Below are 25,482 nucleotides of genomic sequence, written 5' to 3' on the forward strand. Positions count from 1 at the left end.
TGTTAAACAAAATAATGAGTACAAGTATGAACTCCTGTTGGATGCTGTTCAAACAGATAAAATATTAGTTTGGGATTTTAAGGGAACCATCATAATGGATAAACCATCCACACAATATGAATTAGGCTATTAGAATATAATTTCATTATATATATATATATATATATATATATATATATATATATATATATATATATATATATATATATATATATATATATATATATATATATATATATATTTAAAGTATCAAAAGTAAAACATTTTTTTTTAAACTCATTATGCAAAGTATCATAGTGTTATATTCATTATACATATTATGCTATTCCTCAATTATAACTGTGTAGAATCTGAATATGGTCCAGGTAGATCTCATTTTAATTTAATTTTATTTTAGGTAGTTCAATCTATGACTATCATGTTTTTGACAAATACAGTCTTGATCTGAAAAGTAGCTAACTGCTGTCAGACAACTGTTGTGGAGTAAAAAAGACAAAGTGCAATATGTATTTAAATGAGCTTTTAATAAGCCAAGGGGAGCATGCATATGTTCTCACAGCCCTATGTTCCCACATTTCAAAGTAATCTAACTATTAATAGAGGAAAATGTTTGTGTGTGTGTGTGTGTGTGTGTGTGTGTGTGTGTGTGTGTGTGTGTGTGTGTGTGTGTGTGTGTGTGTGTGTGTGTGTGTGTGTGTGTTTGTAAGACAGGGGACAGGATAGCCTTAATAGCCTAAAACGTGTTTACAATAAGGTTGACATTTAGCCGTATCATAAAACTCGTGGTCTACAAAGATTTACACAATCGGACAAATCTGTTGGCTATAAAACAATACAATATAAAGCACCCAACGATGTTTTTATAGAACATAATGTTTTTCAGGATCTGTGGGGTGGTCTCCGCTCTGTGTTTGATTAAAATGCCTGGGGGGCGTGTCTGGCGAGCAGCAGCGCCCCCTGCGGTGATCGCTGCTCACAGTCACGGGTCAGATGATCTGAGCTCAATTGTAAATAGACAGCAGCGATCCGCCGGGGCCATGCCTTCAGAGCCTCTTTAAATCACTCCTAGCAGAGCAGATTTCTCCACTAGGACACTCTCTGTCTCCCTACACCGCTTGTAGCGTCGGTTCCTGCTCGTTTTCAGCGCGTTAACGTTTCGCCAAAGCATGTACCGGTCTATGTACGCATTCCGATCCGCGGAGCCCAACTCGCTGCACTTTGCGGCCGGAGAAAGCTTCCTAATCCTGGAGAGGAGCAACAAACACTGGTGGCTGGGGTCCCGCTGCAGCTCGGGGGAAACTGGCTACATCCCGTCCTCATACGTGGAAAAAATACAGGTAAACACACCACATTAGGGCGTTATGTTCTTTCTTTTATGCTAGCAATGTGCACAAGCGGTGGCCGAGTGAATGCGCAGTAACGTGAAGGGGTTGATGGGATCCAGAGAGACAGATCCCGTGTTAACTGTGCTTAAGAAGGGCAGGCCGTGCCGTGCTGGAACCCCACTGCTGCTTATGGTGCAGGTGAAGGGAATGCGCTCCCGCTGAAGAAGCCAAACATTAGCCTATCAGAAGGGTTGCATTATGGAGGGGACATGGCCTTCGCCTTCTGCACTGCAGCTGCTCACTGCGACAGAGAGATGAGGTTGAGACCGGACAGGACAGGAAGATCAGTCAGGGAGAGGATGGGACATGATGATGCAGCACAGTATGCTCCAGATCCGAGGTTAAAAAGACATTCGTTTCAAATCATGTCATGTGTTCCTGTTGCTCTGTCTCTTTGTTTTATTATCAACAATCCTTCTCATCTTTTCTTGCAGGAAGAAGTGGCTACTTCTAAAAAGAAAAACAAAACAAAAACATTTTAGGGACACAAATTAAAAAAAAATCTAAAGCTATGTGGACGGATAGTAGGCCTAGTACTTTCCGTCCACATAGCTTTAGGTTTTTTTTGTTCCACACTGAACAGAAAAGATGAACACTAGTCCTAGCATGTCTTTTTGTGACATCACAGGCTTACACACCAGTAGCACAGGAATGTAATATTTTCTCTTGTACCTGAATGTGAAGCCTTGCTGGTGTAAAGGATGTTTTTGTTTGTTTGTTAGATCCGTCCCAGTTTGTTTCTGCCTGGAGTCTCACGTGTCTCAGAGGCCACAATTCTGTTCCTGATTAAAATTTTATAATTATGACAATGAATATTTAATTGCCCCCCCCCCCCTCCTTTCTCTGTGTGTCTCTGCTACAGGCTCCAGAGCAGGATGAGGTGTTGCAGTCCATTGACAGAGCCATCGAAGGGATACACAATGTGGCCTTAAAGAACGGAGGCAAATACAACCTGGAACAGAGAGATGTTCTGCAGTGAGTGGAAATGAACTTTTATCGACTCTTAGCATACTGATCCTGACGTTGTTTCCGTGCCTGAGTCCCTCCCTGTTCTCTCCTGTGTTGCAGGAAGCTGATCCATCACAGAAAGGAGACCCTGACACGACGAAACTCATCGTCTTTGAGTCACAAACAAGGCCTCCCGTCTTCTAGCAGTGAGATATCGCTCACTCAGACTCCTCCTCCGCCCAATGGTCTTACCCGAGAGTACGGACGGCAGGGTGGCATGCTGCTCTCAGGCAGCGTGGACAATATGCAGAGAGAACCGGGCTTCTACCAGGTAAACTGCTCATACATCATCGCACATTTACATCAAATATACAGGATTTGGATATTTAGGGCCTTCTTCCCTCGTCATCTTTAAACTTTTTTTCGGCGTCCATTTTTCCAAATCAAGACCATCTGGTATTTACCTGGAACTTCATAGAGAATGAGTGTGATAGATGTCTGAACCCATATTGTTACTTGAGCCACACATTTTCCCTCTGTCCATAATAACACAACCTTTGGTCTGGTTATTTCCACTTCATTTCAGTGATATGGGAAGGCATCTACAACCATGCCCATTCAATTGCTATTTTTAGCACCCCAGACCAGCCAGGTCGATTCAGTTTGGTGCAGTAAAATAAATCCTTCATTTCACATCTTTACCAGCCTTACGTCAAATTATTTTCCAGTAGAAGTCTCCAGATCCTTCTTCAGTTGGGTCCGAGAAAACGCCATGAGGTTTATTTCTCAGTGTCTTTTCGCTCTCTCCTTTTCTTCCTGTATAGCCCTTCAACGTTTGTTTTTAAAAGTGCTTCATAAATGAAATGTGCTTGCCTGTTTGCAGTTGTTATTCGCCAATGGTCAGTTGGCAAATGTGCTCAACGCTGCTGTTGTTCTACTTACTGTACATGAATTCCCCACCTCACAGATATTTGCAACCAGGGATCATTACTTGATCAGGTTTCCTCTATATGCTCACATCGTCCGCTATATAACTACATAGACACAGGCACTATATGTACCCTCACATGACCCTGTGTGTGTATGGTCAGTTTCACCTCCTGCTTCCTGTCGTGCAGGTGCCTCCTCAGGCCCGGCGTGCGGCCCCCATCGCCCCTCCTCCCCCCGAGAAGCAGCTGAGCAGCCGGCGTCCAGGTGAGAGCTCAGAGAGACGCATTGTCCCACTCACTATTCACAACATAGGAGTTTATTACAATCTAGGGTGACAGCACAGCATTTCTGCTTATCAGAAATATCAGAAAGCCTTTATTGTCATTGCAGAAGAATACAACGAAATTAGTTGACACAGGACATTCAGTGAGGCTAGAAATGCATAAGTAAATAGATAAAAATAAAAGTATTTAAAATGCTGCAAAGTTCTAGGTGGATGGCAGAATGACAGAAGAATTATTATTATTTTTTTAATGCTATACCTGCTGCAGCTATTTTGCCTCACAAACCCACTCTATTCTTAGTCAGGTCATTCTTGTGCACTCTCTATGTAACTGGAGCTCTCTTGCTCTCTCTCTCTTTCTCAGCAGAGCCAGATGTCCCCTCCAGAGGGTCCTCTCTCCCTGCGTCCCCTGCACCCTCCCTCACCATCAGCAGCACTTCTTTGGAGTCGGCCTCCTCCCGCTCGCCGGCCTCCTCTGAGGTCAGCCTGCCCAGTGTCTCCAGCACCCCCCCTCCTCCCGTGCCCTCGCGTGTGGTGAAGCCCTCTGCCCCTCATGTTGAAGAGCTTCCCTCTGCCTCCCCTCCTCCTCCTCAGCAGGCTCCTGGGAAAAAGAGCCCGGCTCCACAGCCGCCCCAGGCCGCCACCCCTCCCTCTCAGGAGCAGCAGCAGCAGCCGGACCAGAGCGAGTGGCCGGTAGCCCCCCCGTCCATCGCCGAGAGCCCCCCCGCCAGCCCCACTACTTCCCGGCCAGTGCCAATGACTACCGGTGCTGAAATGATCGAGCTGGTACGGAAGAACACGGGCCTGAGTTACGAGCTGTCGCGGGTCGCTGTGGGCGTGGTGGTGGGCCACCTGCAGACGGCCTTACCTCAAGCCTCCTCCGCTCTGGAGCAGGTCCTCCTCTCGCTTGTGGAGAGCAAGGTCAGATATGTTTTCATTGCACACTGTGGGTTCAGCATCCTCCAAGCTTCACAGGCTTAAAGGAGAATACCAACAGGGGGTTAGGGTTACAGCTCCCGTCTGCATTTAGCCGACATTTCTCAGAGTAGTTTTTTTTAAGACGCAGGGGTACATTTCTCACAGTATCAAACGCTCATTTCCCGTTTGTGAACTCATGCTTTGCGGTGTCACACCAAGCTTAAAGCTTCATTTCCTGGAGGACTTTTCTGTCTCTTCCTCTGGGTGAGAGGTGGTTAATAGTTGGTGAGAGTGTAATTGAACCCCAAGCAGCAGCGGAGAACTTTTGGCTGCATGCATGTTTACTTGGTGACATGTGTGCACGCACAGACCTTGCTCATTCAAGAAGAAAGCCTAGAATACATCTGTGATCTATAAGTGTGCTTTTAAACATGAGACCCTCAACATGGGCTTCACAAAAGAGTTGTAAACAAAACCTAATTGAAGGTTGTAGTGCAAATGTTTTTCAAGCCTGTTATATACTGTATACTTTTTATATGAATTATAGCGAATAGCCTCTTCCTAAGAAACCAAACAAACATTGATATCTCCCACTATGCAGCCAACCATGCACAGACCCTAATGCAGAGAAGAGGCAAAACACAAGTATCATCTTAAGAAGCTGCTCTAATAAATATTTTTGATATGGCAGGGAAAATCATCACCAGACTATCTATGCTGCATGTCGGAGCTCATTGTTTTGGTTTCACGGTCCAGCAGGAAGCTGGTTTGAATGGGAAAGCTATGATAAACTTGCCTCAACTAATGTTGCGCTGTATTTTCTGGATTTGTATAACTTTTTGAGGTGAAATGATTTCAATATATCACAGTTTGTTGCTTGGCCCTCACCAATATTGAATAATGAACGCAGGTTCAAAAGCATAAAACATGATGTATGAAGTATCAGTGACGTGAAGCATCCCATGCTCTCAATTGTTTTTCTTTATAAGTTAAGAACTTACTTCCTGTGTCAGATAATAAAAACTAAGAAAATGTCCTGTGTACTGGTATTACCACTGTTACAGCAGCAGTGGGCGTGTCCTGATATTCTTTGTCTCTGTAGGATTCGAGTGTGGCGCTGCCTCAGGGTCAGGTGTGTCATGATGAACAGAGGCTGGAGGTGATCTTCAGCGACCTGACACGTCGCCGGGAGGACTCCCAGCAGCGCAGCTGGGCGCTTCACGAGGACCACGCTCTCATCGCCTGCTACCTGGAGGAGCTGCTGAAGATACTGGTACGACGCGGGGAGCTGTCGGTCTCCTGTAACAGCACATGCTCGTGACAGTGTCTGAGGTGTTAAATGGTCCCGATTGACAGACAGAAACACAGATTTGTCGTTTTTTTGCAGCACTTCAATACAAAAGTTGTGCATCACTTATCAAACAAGTGGAAGAGAAAACGACACAAGAACAACAAAATAGACAAAAGAACGTCATTACAAAAAGCACACAAAACCTCTATGGGATCCAGCATCGGTCCTTAAAGTGACTACTAGGAACTTTTAAATGTTTATGAAACGGTTGCATTTTTCCCTGATGATCATAAATGACCTGTAACAACGAAAGAGACCATCAGCGACAAATCTAGCATTGTTATTAATGCCTTTGCTTGGGTACGATTCCCCACAAAATTTGATAAATCGATTTGCAACAGGCAGACCGGAACGTCTTGTGTATCCCGAACGGTACTTAATCAAAGTTTCTTTGCGTCACCATCTTCATAAAACCATTATTAATCTGAAATAGTCACATATTAATACATTACCTTATCTTGATGCATCCTGTGGTCTCTCTTACACTCGCATCCTAAACAAATACAAACCCTGCCGGCACACGCTCTTAAAGATCTTTAGGACAACAGCCGCTGGTGTAAAAAAAAACAATATCGCTTTTGTCCAAAGGTGCTGCTAGAAAAACAAGAATGGAACGTTCCTCGTAATCACTTTAACACATCCCAGAGGTAGGACCAAAAGCTAAAGAGGTGATATTACTGCATCATCCTGATCATTAGAAAATTAAAAGTTTTCTCTTGGCATGGGTCAATGATATGACCACAGGAACCAAGCAGTTGTCGCACTGTAAACACCAGATGTGTTTGATAGGATCAGAGCGGCTCAGACTAACTTTACAAATCCATCACGGACTGTGAACTCCCCAGGCTGCCAAATATCCTTTTGTTGGCAGTTTTTACAGACCCAGAACTCACACCAGGTTTAGGATGTCCCGATCGGCGCCATAATCCTCTGGTGTGTTCGGGGACCACGGCCGTCCAACAGATTAGAAAAGTTACATGGTAACGATGGTATTATATAATTGCTGTTAAAACGGAAAAAAATAAAAGTTTTTTTCCCTCTTTTCCTCAGACTGACGCAGATCCAGAGGTGTGTAGAAGAATGTGCAAGGACAACCACTACGAGAATGTGCTGTCCTTGGTGTCATATTATCAGATGGTGAGACGTTACAATAACAAACCATTTTATTTTGACACTCTGACCTAAAATGTTATCTGTTTTCAAGAAAAACTGTTATTTATCAAAAACATTCTGCAAAGATGGTTTCCTCTCAAAATATTCACTTGATATTTGTTATTTTGATTATATTCCGATAAAAAGCCTGGTGTAGCACTAGTGAACAAAATGTTAGCCTCTGTGGCCTTGGCTTGGGGGTTGGGTAATATGGTGTTGGTGACGTTTGGTTGTTTCTGGCTCATTGTTGCCATCATGTGACCGTGCAGGAGCTTCGCGTATCTTTGCGTCTGCTGCTGCTCAAAGTGTTCGGGGCGATGTGCAGCCTAGATGCTGCTCTCATCTCCACCTTCCTCAACTCCATCCTCCCCATGGAGCTGGCCAGGGACCTGCAGACTGACACACAAGGTGGAGACATTAATTTCTCACCACGTCCTCTTGTTCATCAGTAGCCAACTTAATGTAATTTAAAAAATGACCATCATGCCTGTCTTTCTCATTACCCAGAACACCAGAAGATGTGCTACACAGCTTTGGTGCTTACTATGATCTTCTCAATGGGCGAACAGGTCCCATATCATCACTATGGTATGGCATATAAAGTATTTAAGGCTGAAGTGTTCCGAACAAGGTGCAACAAAAACAAAGAAAAAAACAACTTTGTGTTAAAGCTATAGTGTGTTACTTCGGTTGCCCCCATGAGGAATTCTGAGTAGTTACAACAACACTGTCGGCGCATCTACATAAGCCTTCGGTGATCGCTCATGGATGATTTATTGGGCGTTTCTTGGGATTTTTCTGAGCTCCTGTGCCAGTGTAAGGGGGTGACACCAGTTTGTAAATGCTGCCATACTGAAAAATACACTGAGAGTTTTGTGGAGCTTAATGAACTTTGTGTCAACTCGTTTGGCGATGGCTTGAATGTAACCGACGTTCATTTACATGAAAAAGTTACGCACAATAGCTTTAAGCTTCCGGAGTCGGACCATGTATTTTTCACTTAATCTGACACATAATGAAAGGTTTACCAAACCTTAACTGGTCCATAAGATTGCCATACAGGCATTGAACGGTTTATTAAAGGGATAATGTGTTCCTTCTATGCTTTCAGAGCACTTGAATGCAGACTTTGTTCAGTTTCTGCTGGGCGTGGTGGAGGACGGGCTTCCCTCTGATCCCACGGAGCAGTTGCCTGACATCTTCCTGAACCTCTTGCTGGCCTTCAACCTGCACCACACGAGTGAGAAACAACCACCACGCACACAGCAGACATTTTTACTTGAGATAATTAGATTAATGATGGCTGCATTCCATTTATGTTTACTAATGCCAAGGTCCTTGTGTTACGTGAAGCTGACCTAAAAAAGAGCTTTTATTTTTTTAACTGTAAATATTTTGACGTGTCTCCTCTGTGACCCCCCCCCCCCCTCTCCCAACAGCACCCAGCGGCAATGTGATCATGGAGGAAGTGAAGAAGAAAAATGTCAAGATCCTGTCTGAAAAAGTGCTGCTGCTTCTGAACAGAGGCGGTAAAATGCCACCATTGTTTGCCATATTCCAATTTTTTTCCTAACACTCTATGACGACATCATCACTCACTTGTTCTGTCAATCCTCCCCTCCCTTCCAGACGACCCTGTGTGCATGTTCAAACACACCCCGCCCGCACCGCACTCAGTGCTCAAGTTCCTACAGGATGTTTTTGCCAACCAAGAGACAGCTGACATCTTCTACCGCACCGACATGATGGTGATGATTGACATCGCCGTTCGACAGATATCTGACCTTTCACCTGGAGACAAGGTAAGACCTGGAAAAACTGCAAAGCTACTGACTGTTTACATTTGCAGAACCTTCAGTTAGCTTACATAACAGATTTATTCTACATGCAACTCTTAGTATTGAATAATTATATCATCATAAATCAAAACAAACTTATTTTGAGTTACCTGGGACCAAACATAAGCTGCTGTAAACAACAGCAGTGAAACAGTAACTTTTCAGGTATGTTTCTAACTTCAAACATTGTTCCAGGAATGACATTTTCCTTTGAGAAAAGTTTGTTAATCAGTAATGAGAAAATACTTTAAAAAATGTTCACTTATCTGACACACCCAAAGTTACATAGTGCACCTTTTAATGACGCATCAGTAACAGTGTGATGATAAACTCCTCTCTCGCCCTCCCTGTGAAGCTGCGGATGGAGTACCTCTCCCTCATGCACTCCATAATCCGCTCCACGGACTACCTGGAGCACCAGCACCGCCTGTCTGACCTGCAGGGGGCGCTGCAGAGGATCCTCAGGGAAGAGGAAGATCCCGGAGAGGAGGAGGGGAGCGCCACGGTCAAACAGATGGATAAGCTAATTGTACAGCAGATCTACAAGGAGTTCCCACATATCAGTGAAAACCAGGACTAACCATATCAGTAGCACGCTCACACAGTGTAGTCTGCTGCAGTCCACTACAGGGAGGTACATATAAAGCTCGGAAGAAAGTAGTTCTGTATGTTCTGTGCCAGCCCGCTCCGAGAAAGGCTAAGCCTTTTGCCAACTTTTTTCTGTCCTGAACCAGGGCAGCAGCATGCACATGATGCTGATTACGGAAAGATCTTGCACTGTTTCTCAGCTTTCCCTTTTTAACTGAATCTCATTTGATAAAGGAGGATTTATTTAGTCTTTATTCTTTGGAAAAAGTATGCCAAAAATATGGCTATAACATAGCCAAAATGCAGGCCAAACCTTTCAGTGAATTCCTAGCAATACTTACCTTAAAAAGGATTCATGAGCAGTATTTACTCAAAGTATTTTGAATTTAAAGTAACAGGAACCAGGAATTAAAAGTGTATTCCGACCGACATAACTTTAATTAAATTGATTTTAAAACAAACTCAAATATTTTAAATAAAAAAGGGTCATTTGAAGCTATGTTACAGACAAGAGTGCCATTATTTGAACCGTTTATGTGCTTCCCTTTTAGTGGGACCAAACTACTGTGTATTACTGACAGCATTGCTCTCTTTATAGAGTATAATACTCTTACACTAACTTCCTTTTTCATTCACTGCTTAATTAAATATAAATAAAAATTAACGTCGAGCTGAACGAGTTTACTATCGTAGTCAAACAGAGCACAGTCTGACTCATGTTATCATTACTGAGCTGTGAGCTGGGGAACTTGCTGCTACATATTGAGTCTCTCCTGTGGCTGCAGTCTGGTACTTTTTGTCTCTTCACTGCTTTTTCAAACTCTTCAACATGAACTCTCCATATTGACATTATGCAAAGCTCCTTAAGCATCAGAAGTTGCTGATTGTAGAGTAGATAAAGGTTTTTGTCTGTATGCTACATTCACATTCAAACTGTGCTGCAACAAGGTATCATAGCAACATGTTATGTTGTCTTGGCCAATATGAGCTGTGGCTTCCTGCTGGGCAAAACTGGTCTGCTCTTATTATCTGAGATAATACAATCGCCAGTGTTGTTGATTTCCAGTCATTATCTGATGCTTGTACTCATCAAGGGAGAGGAAGTATAGGGCATTTCTTTTATCTCCTCGTGGTTGATATACTTTGACAGCAACATTTTATTTTCCTTTTTTCTTGCCCATGATGTTGTGATGTGATGTACACTTTGACTTATCCGTTCTTTTTTCCTGGCATGGATTCCCTATCTGGAAGTGAAAAGGTAGAAACACAAAAGGGATGTCAATTTCTTAATTAATGTCTGAGTGGTCCTTCACTGATTGTTTCTGTTTACAGTGTGTAAGTGAGAGAAAGAGGTGAGTCACTCTTCTTTCCATGATTAACATTGTCCGCAAAAGTGCTACGACTGTGTTATAATAAAACTAATAAAGCTATATTTTAACATTGGAAGTGATCGAATTGGTTGTTGAGAGGGTGATCGTGTTGTAGGTTACACTTTTACACTAAGGACACGGATAAGATACAGGATAAAAGTTTTTAATAATGCCATTTAGATAGAAGGAGCAGAGTTTATGATTGATTGATTGATTGATTTTACAAGTCATGCCATTTAAGTGGCCCATCCCATACAGAATTAAATATCAATACAAAAGAAATGTAATGTATACTGTAGCTTCCGGTACAATAACAATATCCATAAACTTCATATTATATTTTGCAAAAGGAAAACAAAAAGAACATATTCCAGCACAATATGATAGTGTATCTAATAATTACTTGTAACTAGAAAAATCATGCAAGACTATTGCTACTATTGCCAGTAAATGCCCACAGAAATAAATTAAAAAAACTGGAAATTTCACTTCCATTTTTTCCCCTTCCCATGCTTGTTCTATAAAGTCTCCAAATTAAAACGTTTTAAGTTCAAACAACCACACTAAATAAATCTGTATCCCGATTCCTGCCTCCTTGAGCGTTGTTGAATAATCGCAATCTAAATCATGATAATATGGGCAATACACATATAGCAATCTGCACAGGGAAGTACAAGATTCCATCTGCACTGCGGGAAATAATCCAGCCCCCCCCCCCCCGGAATGATATCTTAGACGTTTATATGTAATGATTGTATAAAAATTGTATGCATAGTACATGAATAGTTTCTCGACTCTAATGATTCATGTTAGATGGTATGTATTCTCTGATTGTTTAAGTGATAGGGAAGTGCAGTATATTTTCCGGCCTTTACTCAGAAAAACGGCGTTGGTAGTGGGTTGATGAAAGAAGACGCAGTTTGAGGCAGATGAGGAGGTCTTCAGGAACAATTCTTTTATTTACAACAAAACTCATCCTGCAGTCAAAACGAAGCCAATAAAAAGTTAAAGTGTTTGTAGCCAAAAAACTAATAGAGGTACATGCATAAAACCAAAAGCTATGAAAAGTTCCTGTATCCTAAAAGACCTAACTTTTCCAGCATTGTGGCTGGTTTTAACCTGTCAATCTAAGTGATCTGATTGGTTATTTAGGACAGTACGCCCTGCTCCTCCTAACACCTAATTGGTGTACCCTAACTAGCTCCACCCTAATGGTCAGAGGGCAACCTCTGGCCCCCAGAGGACATCCTGAGTTTAGTCATCACCTAGGTAGAGTCGATATGTCACGTTGGCCAAGAAGTCTGATTCAGCAACTTTTAAGACAATGCTGATGATGATGATGATGATGATGATGGTGGCCAGGGTCAATAAACTACTGTTAATTCTTAGCCAGACTGTCTTTGATTAACTCACAAGACAGTCACCTTTGTGTGAAATTTGAATGATCTACAGGTCAGCCTTGAGGGTTTCCTCACTCAGGCAGCTGACATCCCTGACTTTGCCCCCTGCCAGATGAGGCATTGTCTTTGTCCTGCTCTGTAGCAGAATAGGCCTTAATATAAAATGTATAGTAACATAATACACTACAGTAATCTTAGAATGTGTCATAACAAAATACACTACAGAAGAAAAAAAATAAAACTAAATGATCAGAAATCTAGAATCAGTGGGAACAGTAGGAAGGAGAAGCAAGATGTAAGATACATTATAGTTATTACTTTTTCTCTTAATATCTATATTGTATCTGGATGTAATGAATGGTCAGTTCCGTTGTAATGTTAATTGTATCTAAATATACATACTGATTTATGGATTTTTATTCCATTCACAGAAATAAACAATAAAGCTATATTTCAATATCACATTAGCATATACTTACATTCATTATATAATTAACCAAAAAAGGATGTATTTATTTACACTATGTTTTCTTCAAATTATTTTCTCCAACGTTTTCTTTTATCATATTTTTATGTATGTATGCCACTGTAAAGCACTTTGAAATGCCTTGTCTGAATCGTGTTTTAAATAAACTTGCCTTGCCTTGCCCTGCTTACTTGTATTAAATTATGTATTTATTTATTTAAGATTCCAACAAGTTTCGACCCGGACACCCAACGGAGACGTACCAAAGTAACGCTATGTCGCAGTCAAACCGGTCCGGGTAGTAAGTGGGTGAAAGGTCCAGCAGGCAGCAGTGACAGCAGCACACAGACACCTCGCGACCAGGTGAGCTGTTACTTCATGGTTTTATTTCTCGGTGTGTCAGCAGTTATTTCCGGGGTCGGTTTCATTCAGTCGCTGCTTTTTTGTGCTTTGTTTCTTCTTCCAGGAGACCAAAAAAAAAAAGTAAAAATGGCCAAACAGCAAGCGATCAGTCCGGGGAAGAACTTCTTCGCAGGAGGGTTTGGAGGGATTTGCCTAGTCGCCACCGGACACCCACTCGACACCATCAAAGTAATTACTGCACCTTTGCACTGTGACTGTGTTCACTTACACAGTGTGTTACGTACAAAACAACCAACCGCGAGAATCATCCTGTGACCCCGCAGCAGGCAGGAGAGCTGGTGACATATAACAACACATATAACAAGCTGATTAGCTGTTACTGTTCATGTTTATTGTAGAGAGATCAGAGTGAGAGCTCAGGCTGCTGCAGGACTTTGACCCACATTAAGTCTGTATGACTCAGCTCACTGCTGCCTTGGCCTTCTGCACTGACTGACAGACAGACAGACATCACCTGGCTGGTCCATATTCGATATTAGGCCTAGTCTTTATATCACAGATCAATCGGTCAATTTGACAGATTAGTGTATTGCAGACATCTTATTGTTGGTGTGGTGTAGGTTCAATTGAAAACAGTAAAAACATGTGTTTGGGTTAGTTTTGAACATGTTTCATCATGTTTGTTTTCTATATAACGTCCTGTTCAATTCAAAACATTGTCACAATTCATTGATCATTAATTTTGTTCATTGATCTTTTTGGACTGACTAGCTGTAGACACAACACGACAATATCATAGTTATAGCAGACAATTTAGCAACCGTTTACTAATGACAATGAGCGACATTAGCATTCGTTGCATATTATGTTGCTGGCCACCATACAACTGTAAATCCAATATTTACTCTTATCATTGGGTTTATTTACTCTCTGGCTTGCAGTTGGTGTTCAAACTCACCTAAAATGTGCTGGATGGGGTCAAACTATTGTCAAATGTTTCTGTATGTGTGTGCACGGTGCCATAGTGACCTCACTGCTTCCACACTGTGATGCCTGGTTCTTTGTGACTGATGTCGATATACAGAGTTGATATTCTTCTTCCCTCAGGTGCGTTTACAGACTCAGGCCAAACCCAAACCTGGAGAGACTCTAGTGTACGCCGGAACCATTGATTGTTTTAAAAAGACTTTAGCCAAAGAGGTAAGGATTAATATATATTGGATAAAATATTGTCCAAAGAGACATTTTCCTCACTCACGCTGATGTTTCCTTGTCATGGGCTTCCTCTCACAGGGTTTTAAAGGACTCTATAAAGGCATGGCAGCCCCGATCATTGGAGTCACGCCCATGTTTGCCGTCTGTTTCTTTGGATTTGGACTCGGCAAGAAACTCCAACAGAAAACCCCTGATGATATCCTCACGTAGGCGATTGCTCTGTCTTGGGTGCTCGTACTGTTCACTTATAAATATGCGATTATATGCTAATGATCGAGCGCATTGTCTCCGGCAGGTATCCACAGTTGTTTGCCGCAGGGATGTTGTCGGGCGTGTTCACCACGGGCATCATGGCTCCTGGAGAACGCATCAAATGCCTCCTGCAGGTCAGAGGCTATGTGTTTGGACAGATATACAGGTTTTATAGTATTTTCCCACGTGCAAAAATCTAGTTGGTGAGCTGCAATTTGGGACGGTGAGTGTAAAATAATGTGTGTGTGTGTGTGTGTGTGTGTGTGTGTGTGTGTGTGTGTGTGTGTGTGTGTGTGTGTGTGTGTGTGTGTGTGTGTGTGTGTGTGTGTGTGTGTGTGTGTGTGTGTGTGTGTGTGTGTGTGTGTGTGTGTGTGTGTGTGTGTGTGTGTGTGTGTGTGTGTGTGTGTGTGTGTGTGTGTGTGTGTGTGTGTGTTTCCTCGTGTTCAGACCCAGGCAGCATCAGGAGAGGTGAAGTATGCCGGGCCCATGGACTGTGTCAAACAGTTGTACAGAGAGTTTGGGATCAGAGGACTCTACAAAGGCACCGCTCTGACTCTCATGAGAGGTGCTTCTTTACTCTAATAGAGCCTGAAGCTGAGCGGGCAGCACAACCAGTGATTTTATGGAGATAAAATAATGACAACGCCTCATGGAAAAGGACTTCAGCTTTTAAAAGTGCCCTCTGGAAGTTTTCCTGTAATAAAACAAAAGCTACTGTTTACATTCAGCAGTAGTCACTAAACACACCTCCTGTAGGGTTGTTGTCACAGTGCCTCCGTTAATGTGTGTCACTGCATGTTCTTGTAAATACCAAAACAAGCACATTATGTATACAGTACGTAAGTTATGTGCTACTACTAAGTACTAGGTAAATACACTGGATTCAACGCAATGACAAATAAAGCTTCTATTCTATACTATTGCATGTTTCCATACAAATATTCACATTTTTTGTTTTTGTTTTGTAACCCAGATGTTCCAGCCAGTGGGATGTACTTCACGTCCTACGAGTGGTTGAAGAAGTCCCTCACACCAGCAGGAAAAAGGTCAATATTTGTTATTTCCTTACAGTATATTTACGGCCGTCCATTATGTCGTTAAAACACCTCCGAGCAGTTGATCCTGTTGTTTTTCACTCGCAGCCCCTCTGAGCTCAGTGTACCCAGTGTGCTGTTTGCTGGAGGAATGGCGGGGATCTTTAACTGGGCAGTGGCCATTCCAGCTGATGTACTCAAGTCTCGTTTCCAAACAGGTTATTTTGATTAATTAACATAACTTATGAACATTAAAATTAATTAATTATTGTTTGTCTTATTTGTTCTATGTATCCAGAACAGAGTGATTGGTTCAGTCTATATCCTGGATTCTGCTTTGCTGAACATAGACAGATTTCTTGCCATTTATTCACAGGGTTCCCTCCCATGGGTCCTTGAAAGAGTTTCTGAATTTGAGAAAAACATAATCAAGACCTTAAATGGTTTTGAAAATAGACATTGGTCATTTTTTTCTTTTTTTTTCTTTTTACTTTACTTTACTACATTAGTAAATAGGCTCTGTTTTGCTGTCTGCTCGTGTCATTAGTTCTCATTATAAAATGTCTTGTAACAGTATTTTAACTATTAATTTAATTGGGCTCAGAAAGTCCTTGAATTAGATGATTATGTAAGTGAGGGAACCCTGTTCAAAAAATTAATAAATATAAAATGTTTTTTCTAATTTGTCTCAGCTCCTGAGGGCAAATATCCCGGCGGCTTCCGGGACGTTCTGCGGGAGCTGATCAGAGAGGAGGGCGTGGGATCTCTGTATAAGGGCTTCAACGCTGTCATGCTCAGAGCTTTCCCTGCAAACGCAGTGAGTGCACTTCTCTTACTCTTCATTTCAGTAACGCTATGAAAGGCTTGGAGGACCTGGGTGGTACATTTAGATATATAGCGATGTTCAGTTTGAAAAGTTTATGGATAAAGAAGACATGGTCATAAATATGTCTTATGTAGTCTTTGTGATTCAGATTTGACATAATCTTAAAATAATCTAGTTAATAAGATGCTAGTGCTAGTTTGGCAATATTTTTAATTTTTCATGCATCATTCTGGCAAACTATCATTAATAACAATGAAATCAGCTGATAGGTTTACATTAGTTTGTGGTTATAACTCTTTTCTTTTAATAAACATTCTCGTAGGAACAGTAAACAAAATCAAATGAGCATGTAGAAAATGGGACCAAGTATGAGGTCACAGGGTGAACAGCAAATCAAGGCTAATTTAAAATGTTCCATAAGGTACCATGAAATATATGTGTCATTGGCTACATAAACACAATTTCCCACCAAATTATCTTTGAAGTCTCATGGAGTTCGTCATCTGTTCACCAAGATGACAGTATTCATAAAGACGCCAGCTGTAGCATCGTTTTTCTGGAGCCACTATTTTCTGATGTGGTCTGATTTTTCAAGAAAAAATGGCTATATTCAAGTTTGATGTCTCGTGATCGTAACCTGAATATCTTTAGGTTTTCGACTGTTACCGAGGTAAAAATAGTCATTTTAGGATGTCATCTTGGGATGTATGATTTCCACATTTTTACTCCTATCTGAGATTTTAGGAAAACAAGAATTGCAGACAGTATTAATTTCATCACAACTAAAAAAAAATCTGTTTTTTCTCTTCCTTTTTTTCTCAGGCTTGTTTCTTAGGATTTGAGTGTGCAATGAAGTTCCTGAACTGGGTAGCACCGGGCCTGTGATGAAGCCTCAGCATCATCTCGTACAGTATGTGTATCCCAGGAACAGAACTGTAAAACGCAACAGAGTTATTAGCAGTACACACACACACACACACACACACACACACACAGACAGACAGACAGACAGACAGACAGACAGACAGACAGACAGACAGACAGACAGACAGACAGACAGACAGACAGACAGACAGACAGACAGACAGACAGACAGACAGACAGACAGACAGACAGACAGACAGACAGACAGACAGACAGACAGACAGACAGACAGACAGACAGACAGACAGACAGACACACAGACAGACAGACAGACAGACAGACAGACACACAGACAGACAGACAGACAGACACACACACACACACACAGAATCAAACGATACCAAGACATTTAAGCAATTTTCCATCGATGTGCTAGATTCTTTTTGAAACGTTGTGTCACTGTAATTCACAAGAATCCTTTGGACCTGCTTGAGGGTTCAGAGTTGAGAGGTTGTGACAACTGTGCACCTTAGCCAGTACACAAACACACGTACACACAGTCGAATGTTCTCGCTCCATTTTGGTTTAGCTGTATTTTCTTTCAGATTTCTTTTTTTAAATGTTACTTATTTTCCCACAATAGAACAGGAGTGACCTTTAACATGTCGTGCCTTACACTTTGTTATCTGTGAGCAGTTGCACATATCAGGGAAGAGGTGCATTTTGTTGTTTAATGTGTGTGTTCGGTCTGTCAGCAAACACACACCTTTCAAACAGTCTGCTCCCTGAATGGTCACATTCCATTCAGTGAGCGCCAATTATAAATACACATTCTGTTTTTTTAAATGTGAAATTATGAGCCTATAGTCATAAAGAGATTGATTGAACAGTGTGTGAATGTCAACATGTACAGAAATAAAACAAATTGAATCTATATTCAGAAATCAGACTTGTTGTGAACTTTTTTTTTATTATCTTTTTCTTCTAATGTATCATCTAAAAATAATGTAGTCCTTGTCATAGAAGGTAGAAGCCTGGACTGTTCGTGTTTATTTAAACAACTGAAACAAAGGATAATTATACACTGAGTGAAATTGAAAAAAAAGTCATAAATATAAATAAATAAAATTAATATTGAACATTCAATCATCAATTGGAGGTATGTCTTGCCTCAGACAAGTTCTAGTTACAACCTGCAGCAGGTAGAAATATAACAATTTGACAACAAAGATAGATGTCATTTTCATTTATAGAGCATGCACTATTTAGGTCTGCCGTATATTTTGCTAAACTTTATAAGTCTTTAGCCTGAAAGTACTTTTCTCTCTTTTTGAAAGGGGTCTTTTCCAACAAAATCTCTCAAATAACCCTTTATTGTTCTCTTAATATTTTGGTTTGGTATTAAAAAAAAAATGTATTAAAGAACTGTGGGTTCTAAAAAAAACAGCTATTGATTGTTATTATATGAGAAAACAAAAAATGCTGAAAATACTTTTTTACTTAGTGAATTTCATGTTAAGCTTTTTTTATTATGTCACATACATTCTGCCACCCTCTTTACCCTGCATTTTCCATTTATAGTTTTATTCCCATCGAGTTTCTTTTGGTAGCCTACTTGCAGACTCCTGTAAAGTTTCAGATGGTATTTTATGCTCTGAACACATATTTCTATAAGAGGTCTTTGGTGCAGCTTTTGAAAATATAGCCTATCAGATCTAATGGTGTCAGTTTCTGTAGCAATTAAAGCAATCTCTCGCTTGCTCTCTGTTGCTGCCAAATCCTCAAATTCTAAAGGCCAAATCCATGGGACAGCCTTTAATTAGCCTACATCTGACGTGAAAAGGCCCCGGTCAATACTTTCCGACACGCCGTGCTATATACAGAAATCAATACGCTGTTGACAGTTAGAGCGAGAGAAGGAGGAGTCGGCTTGTTCTTGTGATGGCGCTACAGAAAGAAGTATGTTTTTGTTTTTTTACAATCTGTGGGACAATCTAATGCTGAAAGTTGATATTTCATATCTAACTATTTGACTTTGAATGATCAAAACTCCAGTCTTTGACCCTTTGACCCTGTACGATGAGTGCTGTTGAGATACCGGCGGGTTTGAAAGAGCTGCTGCAGGGATACGCGGTGGAGGTGCTTCGCCGCAAGCCGTCAGACTTGGTTGAATTTGCCGTTCAGCATTTTACAGGAATCCTAGAGGGCCAGAGCAATGACCAAAAGACCAAGAAACTAGTAGGCAAGACTGCACATAAAGGAGTGGCCTTTGAGACGAATGAGTCCAACAAGGATGATGAAGAGGACGAGGAGGAAGACACTGTCAGTGAGTATGGGTGCATCATTTGGTGACTTGTTTTATGCTCGGAATGTAGGCTACTTCTCCAAATGAAAGATGTTACTTTGGAGTTGTTTCAGACCACAAAGCTGTGTGGGCGTAAACTTCACACAATGGAAACAGAGAAAGCCCACATACATTTGAAAACTCCCCAAAAAGTGTTTAAAATAGTTGTGACTTACAAGGTCATTAAGGCAAACATCCATGTGAACAAAAAGCAGGCAGGATACTGTTTAAAGATCTCCTATTATAATACTTTTCTGGTCTTAATTTCTCATTAATGACTCCTATAGAGCAACCTGACACGAGTCACAGCACAAAAAACCATGTAGATTTTCGGGAAATGCTTCCTCTCATCTAGGGCTTTCAGCATTCTCTGTCAACACTGGGATTCGTCCTTCTCCGCCCCCCTGCAAACCCCATTCCGTTGTGATTGGTTACCTTCCGGAACACTTTCAGCGGCGCGCAGGTGGGGGCATGGCCGGAGCGTGCCTGAGCACGTTGCAGTATTACCATACATGGAAAATCTGGATTGATCTACGTAGATAAATCCCGGCAATTTGAAGTGAATCGCACCCGGCGTTCCTAGTGTTTAGCGCTCTGCACAGCCACCCCAGACGGTCAGCAGGGAATACGTCTAAATGCATGTAAGTCATTATTTGACCCTTTAGTATGGTTAAACATGACTATAAATCATTGTAATTAACAACATTTATAGGTCATAAAAGTTGAAAAAGCATAATAGGTGCTCTTTAATGACAAATAAATGGCTTCTCTTCCTAAAACTAGCACATAATATGATACCAAGGTTAATAGAATAGAGTAGAATATATATTTATTGTCTTTGGCTCACCAGCAGAATTCAGACGTAAAACAATGCATTCTAACCGTTTAACGCAGGTTTAACACAGGTTTAACGAACGTTGACTCTCAACAAACACGTTGAGACTGCAGATATAAAACATTAAGAACAGATGAAACAACATAGAACGTTAAAGAAGTAAGTCTGGGGCTTGCATCCTAACCCAAGCAATTCCTTATGCATATAAAACATAAAATTAACAATAAAGGTTCATGGCTAAGTATATTCCCCACTGTGTCTTGTGTCTCTGCAGAGTACACCACCGGAAAATACAGCCGCAGAGTTTCAGGTAAGCAGCTGCAACAAAATATTTAAACAATATTAAATTCTCATTGTACAGCATTTGAATGTTGTATGTGTGTCTGCAGTTTGCGCAGAGCCGTACAACCCAGATGACGACGAAGACGATGACATGGAGCCTCGGGTCATGCATCCCAAAACTGACGTGCAGCGTCGCAGACTTCAGGATGCCTGCAGAGACATCCTACTATTTAAAACACTGGATCAGGTACAAACCACACGGGAAGGAAGCACTAGTCCTTTTTAATGAGAACTCTTTCTCATTAAACACACACACACACACACACACACACACACACACACACACACACACACACACACACACATATATATATATATATAACACACAGCATTCAATTTTCATGCTCCATACAGTATATCTGGTAAAAAATAACATACACTGTTGGCTGCTGCCTTTTCTTAATTTAAATCTGGAACAGTGTTACACAACTCATGAACTTGTTTAATGTCCTTTTTCCCCAGGAGCAGTTCTCTGAGGTTTTGGACGCCATGTTTGAGGTGTTGGTCAAACCTCAAGAACACATCATAGACCAGGGGGATGACGGAGACAATTTCTATGTCATTGAGAAGTGAGAGATGGAGAGTGTTTTTGTTTTTATAATGTTTAAACTAGATGGCATTTTGTCAGGCATCATGATGACTTCTACTCCTCGTCTGTTTGTCCTGTCCTTATCCAGGGGTGTGTATGATATTTTTGTGCAGAAGGAAGGAGTGAGCATGTGCGTTGGAAAGTATGACAACAAGGGTAGTTTTGGTGAGCTGGCTCTCATGTACAACACGCCCCGAGCCGCCACCATCGTCGCAACAGAGGAGGGCGCCCTGTGGGGGCTGGTGAGTGCCACAAAGAAATGGCTGAAATGCTACTTTTAATTCAATTTGATCTAAGATAGAAGAAAACACAAACTACATTTTTTTTGGGTTTGGTACTCCGTAAGGATCGATCCACGTTTCACAGACTGATCGTTAAAAACAATGCGAAGAAGAGGAGGGTGTACGAGGCCTTCATCGAGAGTGTTCCTCTTCTGAAGTCTCTCGAGGTTCGTAGTAGAAACACAAACTCTGTCACAAACTACAGCACCGTGAAATAGATTGATATTTAGTCACCCTGTACCTACAGGTTTTTTGGTCAGCATATTGTCATGCTTCATTTTTTTTCCCCAAGCTCTCTGAGAGAATGAAGATTGTGGATGTTTTGGCAGCCCGAACATTCAAAGATGGAGAGTGCTTAATAACACAGGTACACTGTTTGCTGTGTCTTTAGCAGTTTTTTGTATGAATCAGTAATAGACTCCATAAATTAGGTCTTTCTGCTGCTGCTTTCTGTTGCTGTAGGGGGAGGAGGCTGATTGTTTCTACATCGTTGCATCAGGAGAGGTGAAGATAATGATAAAAAGCAAAGTAAGTGCACTATCCAATATTGTAACTGGGTTTACTTGAATTTCTTCTTATAAATAAAAGTGTAGCCTAACCTATTTATTTGCCCTGTTTTGTTTGTGAATTTGATTGCTAGTGTTTGTCATCAGATAAATTTAGTCAGTCAGCGATTCTGGAGAATGCTTGTAGTCAAACTCACTTTTTGTCAAAATCCAGTGTTAATATGCAGCCTATGCTCTGTAAACTCAACTGGTATGTAAACATAGGGTATGTAAACAAAGGGGATACATCGTAGCTAGCAACATGCCAGTTTACAGAGCCTAGGCTGTGTATTAATACTGATTTGTCAACAAGCTTTCTCCAGAATTGCTGACTCCACCTAAGTAGTTAATGAACTTGAGTGCAGGACTCACAGGTTCCTTTGTGTCTGCTACAGACGAAGGCTGGCCAGCAGGATAATGCAGAGGTTGAGGTGGCTCGTTGCTCTCGAGGGCAGTATTTTGGGGAGCTGGCGCTGGTCACCAACAAACCTCGCGCAGCATCAGTTTACGCTGCAGGAGAAACCAAATGTTTAGGTATGTTAGTGGCATGAGTGCTTGCCATTCTTTGTTTCAAGGGTTAACAGCACCTGATGTCATTTTAAGCTTTTTCTTCACCTTGTTTTCATTGAGAGATACTGGCTAGACACTACAGAAGTGCAGTAGTCAAGAAAGACCACAGAAAACCCAGACCACTGCAATTAACTGTAATATACATTTCTGATTATACATGTTAATGTGTAAAGTAAAAATGCCCCCCAAAAAAAGAAATGAGTCAAGTTCTAACCAAGTTATTGGTTGCATACAAAGCAGGAAATTTGACATGCAATCATAACAATGATGTTAAATTAAATGTTAAACAGTCAATTAAATTATATCCCCAGTAGCTGTGGTCTTGGACCAGTCTAGATTCTGAAATGAGACTGAGACATTCAACAAATGTTCTTGAGTCCTACTGCTGGATACTGGACTGTAGGCTGTAGCAGGCGGCGGGCCAACGGGGGATGTAGCAGACATGAGAAAACACAATAACCAATAATCTACACACGGACAGTTTGTTTTATCAGGTGTTCCTAAAGGGAAACTACACAAACGGACAAGGTCAACAGGCACTTTGCCATGTACACATAAGGGTTAAAATGGGTAAAAGCCCAACAGACAGGTTAGCTGTTTACCACTTCAGGAAGTGCCATCAGAGTCCAGCACCATCTATTATCTTTTTTTAAGTCCAAATATTGTCTCTTCTGGAGAATAACTATTTATTTTTGGCGTGACAAGTGATTTATTACAGAGTTTTTTTTAAAGTGTGTTGCTTAAATGCAATACTATTTGCGGTAGTGGCATAACTGCAATTTATCTAATCACTTCAGTAAATACAAATACTGTATAAGGCAACAAATAGTATACCTAATAATAAAGACACTTTATATTGTGCTAAGCTTTTAAGTAACTGTAGATACTGTAGTTGTACTTTAACACATCGAAAGGAAACTCTCATCCATGGTGTGGCAAAAGCTTCACAAAACAATTTTCCCAAATTTGAAAGTTTTAACAGAGGCAGATTGGACGCATCGATAATTCCTGCAATTTCGCTTGGATTAAAAAGTATTATCAATTGAGGATCCTTCATAAGTTAAAATTTGGTTTCCTTTTAACCTCCTGTTTAACATCATATAGATCCTCCTCTACAGCTGAAGCATTGAAAAGAAAAGCCTGTAATGGTAATGACAATGTCTTAATTAATGTTCTATTTCTTTCAGTAATTGACATCCAGGCTTTTGAGCGTTTGCTGGGACCCTGTATGGAAATCATGAAGAGGAACATTTCTCAGTATGAAGACCAACTGGTGGCACTGTTTGGCTCCAGTGTTGATCTAAAACATTAGGACAAGTCATTTTAAAATGAGGTAGTATTTAAGTAAAACATACTTACACAGAAACACATGATTATCTCCCCCTTGAGGTGAATGTAACACACAGCCCATTTTATAGGAAGGAAAAAACACTCAATGTTCCTTCAAAAACTCTGCAAGTAGTTAAAAATGTCTAAGATATGGGGGTGCTCGTGGCGCAGTGGGTAAGAGCGCCGCCCCCCCTGCCCGGGCACAGGCCCCGCAGCAGTCCCAGTTCCAAATCCCACCCGGATTAGCTTTCTGCATGTCTTTCCCTCTTTGCCCCATTTAAACTCTGTCTCAACAGGTCTCTCTAATAATGCAAAAATGCCAAAGAAATATCTTTAAAAAAATATATATTTATAAGATAAACCATGTTTCCTGTGCGACTATTTGCCCACAGGAAAACCAGACAGCAGTCAACCCATCACACTGTACGTTAAACATATTCTATGTAGCCTTTTATCATCCCTTTTGGTATGATTTAAATATGTGTAGTCCCTCTTCTATTGACGAGGGACTAGTCTAGTCATGCCACAGTAGGAAAATCACATGTGTAAATATTTAAGTTAAAAAATAGAATTTTTGATGAGCTGCTTTAGTTTCAGGGTGATGGTGTAGTTCAAGCTGGTAAACCTGAATGGAACAGGGACATCGTTAATGTCATTGATAACACCTGTGTTTTACCTGCTATGACAATGTCTTAACAATTAAGCTTTGAGCTGTAAGACTTTAAACAGAGATTAGGGCTGGGCTATGGAGGTCTTATACTCACTTATGTCTAACTCCACGGCCTGTTTATTTTTTAATAACGTTTTTGGGCATTCATGCTTTAATAGACAGATGGAGAGACAGAGGTGAAATGGGGCAGAGAGGGAACGGCATGCAGGCAATGACCACAGGCTGGATTCAAACCTGTGGTCTGCTACTTCTGAGGACTGATTCTCTACGGGCGGGCGCTCTAACCACTACACCGCAAGCGCCCCCTCCCCTCCCTTTTTTTTCTTTTCCAAACTTGTAGTCTTCAGACCCCGACAGACGCTGACTCTAGTGACATCACTTGAGACATAACATTAACATAACCCGTAGTAGCTACTCCTGCAAACAGACCTGGATGTGTACAATTGGTGTCGTTCCCCTGTGTTTCACCTAAAGCAATTGTAAAACTTTCCTGAATGTTCTATATGTAATATAAGTTACATGATTATAATCAATGTTTAATGAGAAGCTACTAACCCATTCAAATACATTTGAAGTGAACAGCCACACCTTAACACATTGTATTTACTTTATGCTAGCAAGTTAAGTACTTTGCCACTTTGGTTACCAAAATGAAGTTATTATTCCACTAAAACGCCATTCATGCGATTTGCGGTTAATGTTAATTTGATAATACAGTACAAGAGTTGCTCCATTTCCCATATACACGTAGCAAACTAGGGAGCCCCTTGTTTATTGAAACCTTTGTTTTACGG

General features: G+C 41.1%; 3 protein-coding genes across 3 annotated transcripts; all 3 read left to right on the top strand.

Moving 5' to 3' along the window:
- The first annotated feature begins 1,022 nt into the window (after nucleotides 1–1,022).
- nckipsd (NCK interacting protein with SH3 domain) lies at nucleotides 1,023–10,790 on the top strand. The gene is made up of 13 exons (XM_080026713.1): nucleotides 1,023–1,337; nucleotides 2,248–2,360; nucleotides 2,454–2,664; nucleotides 3,452–3,527; nucleotides 3,911–4,467; nucleotides 5,567–5,737; nucleotides 6,866–6,952; nucleotides 7,237–7,375; nucleotides 7,475–7,555; nucleotides 8,079–8,207; nucleotides 8,407–8,496; nucleotides 8,597–8,769; nucleotides 9,161–10,790. The coding sequence occupies exons 1-13, from the start codon at nucleotides 1,167–1,169 to the stop codon at nucleotides 9,383–9,385; spliced, it is 2,223 nt and encodes a 740-aa protein (XP_079882839.1). The 5' UTR covers nucleotides 1,023–1,166; the 3' UTR covers nucleotides 9,386–10,790.
- Nucleotides 10,791–12,906: 2,116 nt separating this feature from the next.
- On the top strand, nucleotides 12,907–18,111 carry slc25a20 (solute carrier family 25 member 20). Its single transcript, XM_080026856.1, has 10 exons — nucleotides 12,907–12,992; nucleotides 13,096–13,220; nucleotides 14,100–14,192; nucleotides 14,286–14,413; nucleotides 14,503–14,593; nucleotides 14,907–15,024; nucleotides 15,433–15,505; nucleotides 15,602–15,711; nucleotides 16,186–16,310; nucleotides 17,142–18,111. The coding sequence occupies exons 2-10, from the start codon at nucleotides 13,119–13,121 to the stop codon at nucleotides 17,202–17,204; spliced, it is 903 nt and encodes a 300-aa protein (XP_079882982.1). The 5' UTR covers nucleotides 12,907–12,992; nucleotides 13,096–13,118; the 3' UTR covers nucleotides 17,205–18,111.
- Nucleotides 18,112–19,262: 1,151 nt separating this feature from the next.
- prkar2ab (protein kinase, cAMP-dependent, regulatory, type II, alpha, B) lies at nucleotides 19,263–24,001 on the top strand (the record flags this gene model as incomplete). The annotated part of the gene is made up of 10 exons (XM_080025786.1): nucleotides 19,263–19,509; nucleotides 20,637–20,672; nucleotides 20,752–20,891; nucleotides 21,167–21,273; nucleotides 21,382–21,535; nucleotides 21,640–21,741; nucleotides 21,867–21,941; nucleotides 22,037–22,102; nucleotides 22,515–22,653; nucleotides 23,877–24,001. 10 exons carry the CDS (start codon nucleotides 19,263–19,265, stop codon nucleotides 23,999–24,001), a joined length of 1,191 nt encoding a protein of 396 aa, XP_079881912.1.
- Between the last annotated feature and the right edge of the window lie 1,481 nt (nucleotides 24,002–25,482).

The sequence above is a fragment of the Ammodytes marinus genome (genome assembly GCF_949987685.1).
Source record: "Ammodytes marinus genome assembly, chromosome: 4".
Taxonomy (NCBI): Eukaryota; Metazoa; Chordata; class Actinopteri; order Uranoscopiformes; family Ammodytidae; genus Ammodytes; species Ammodytes marinus.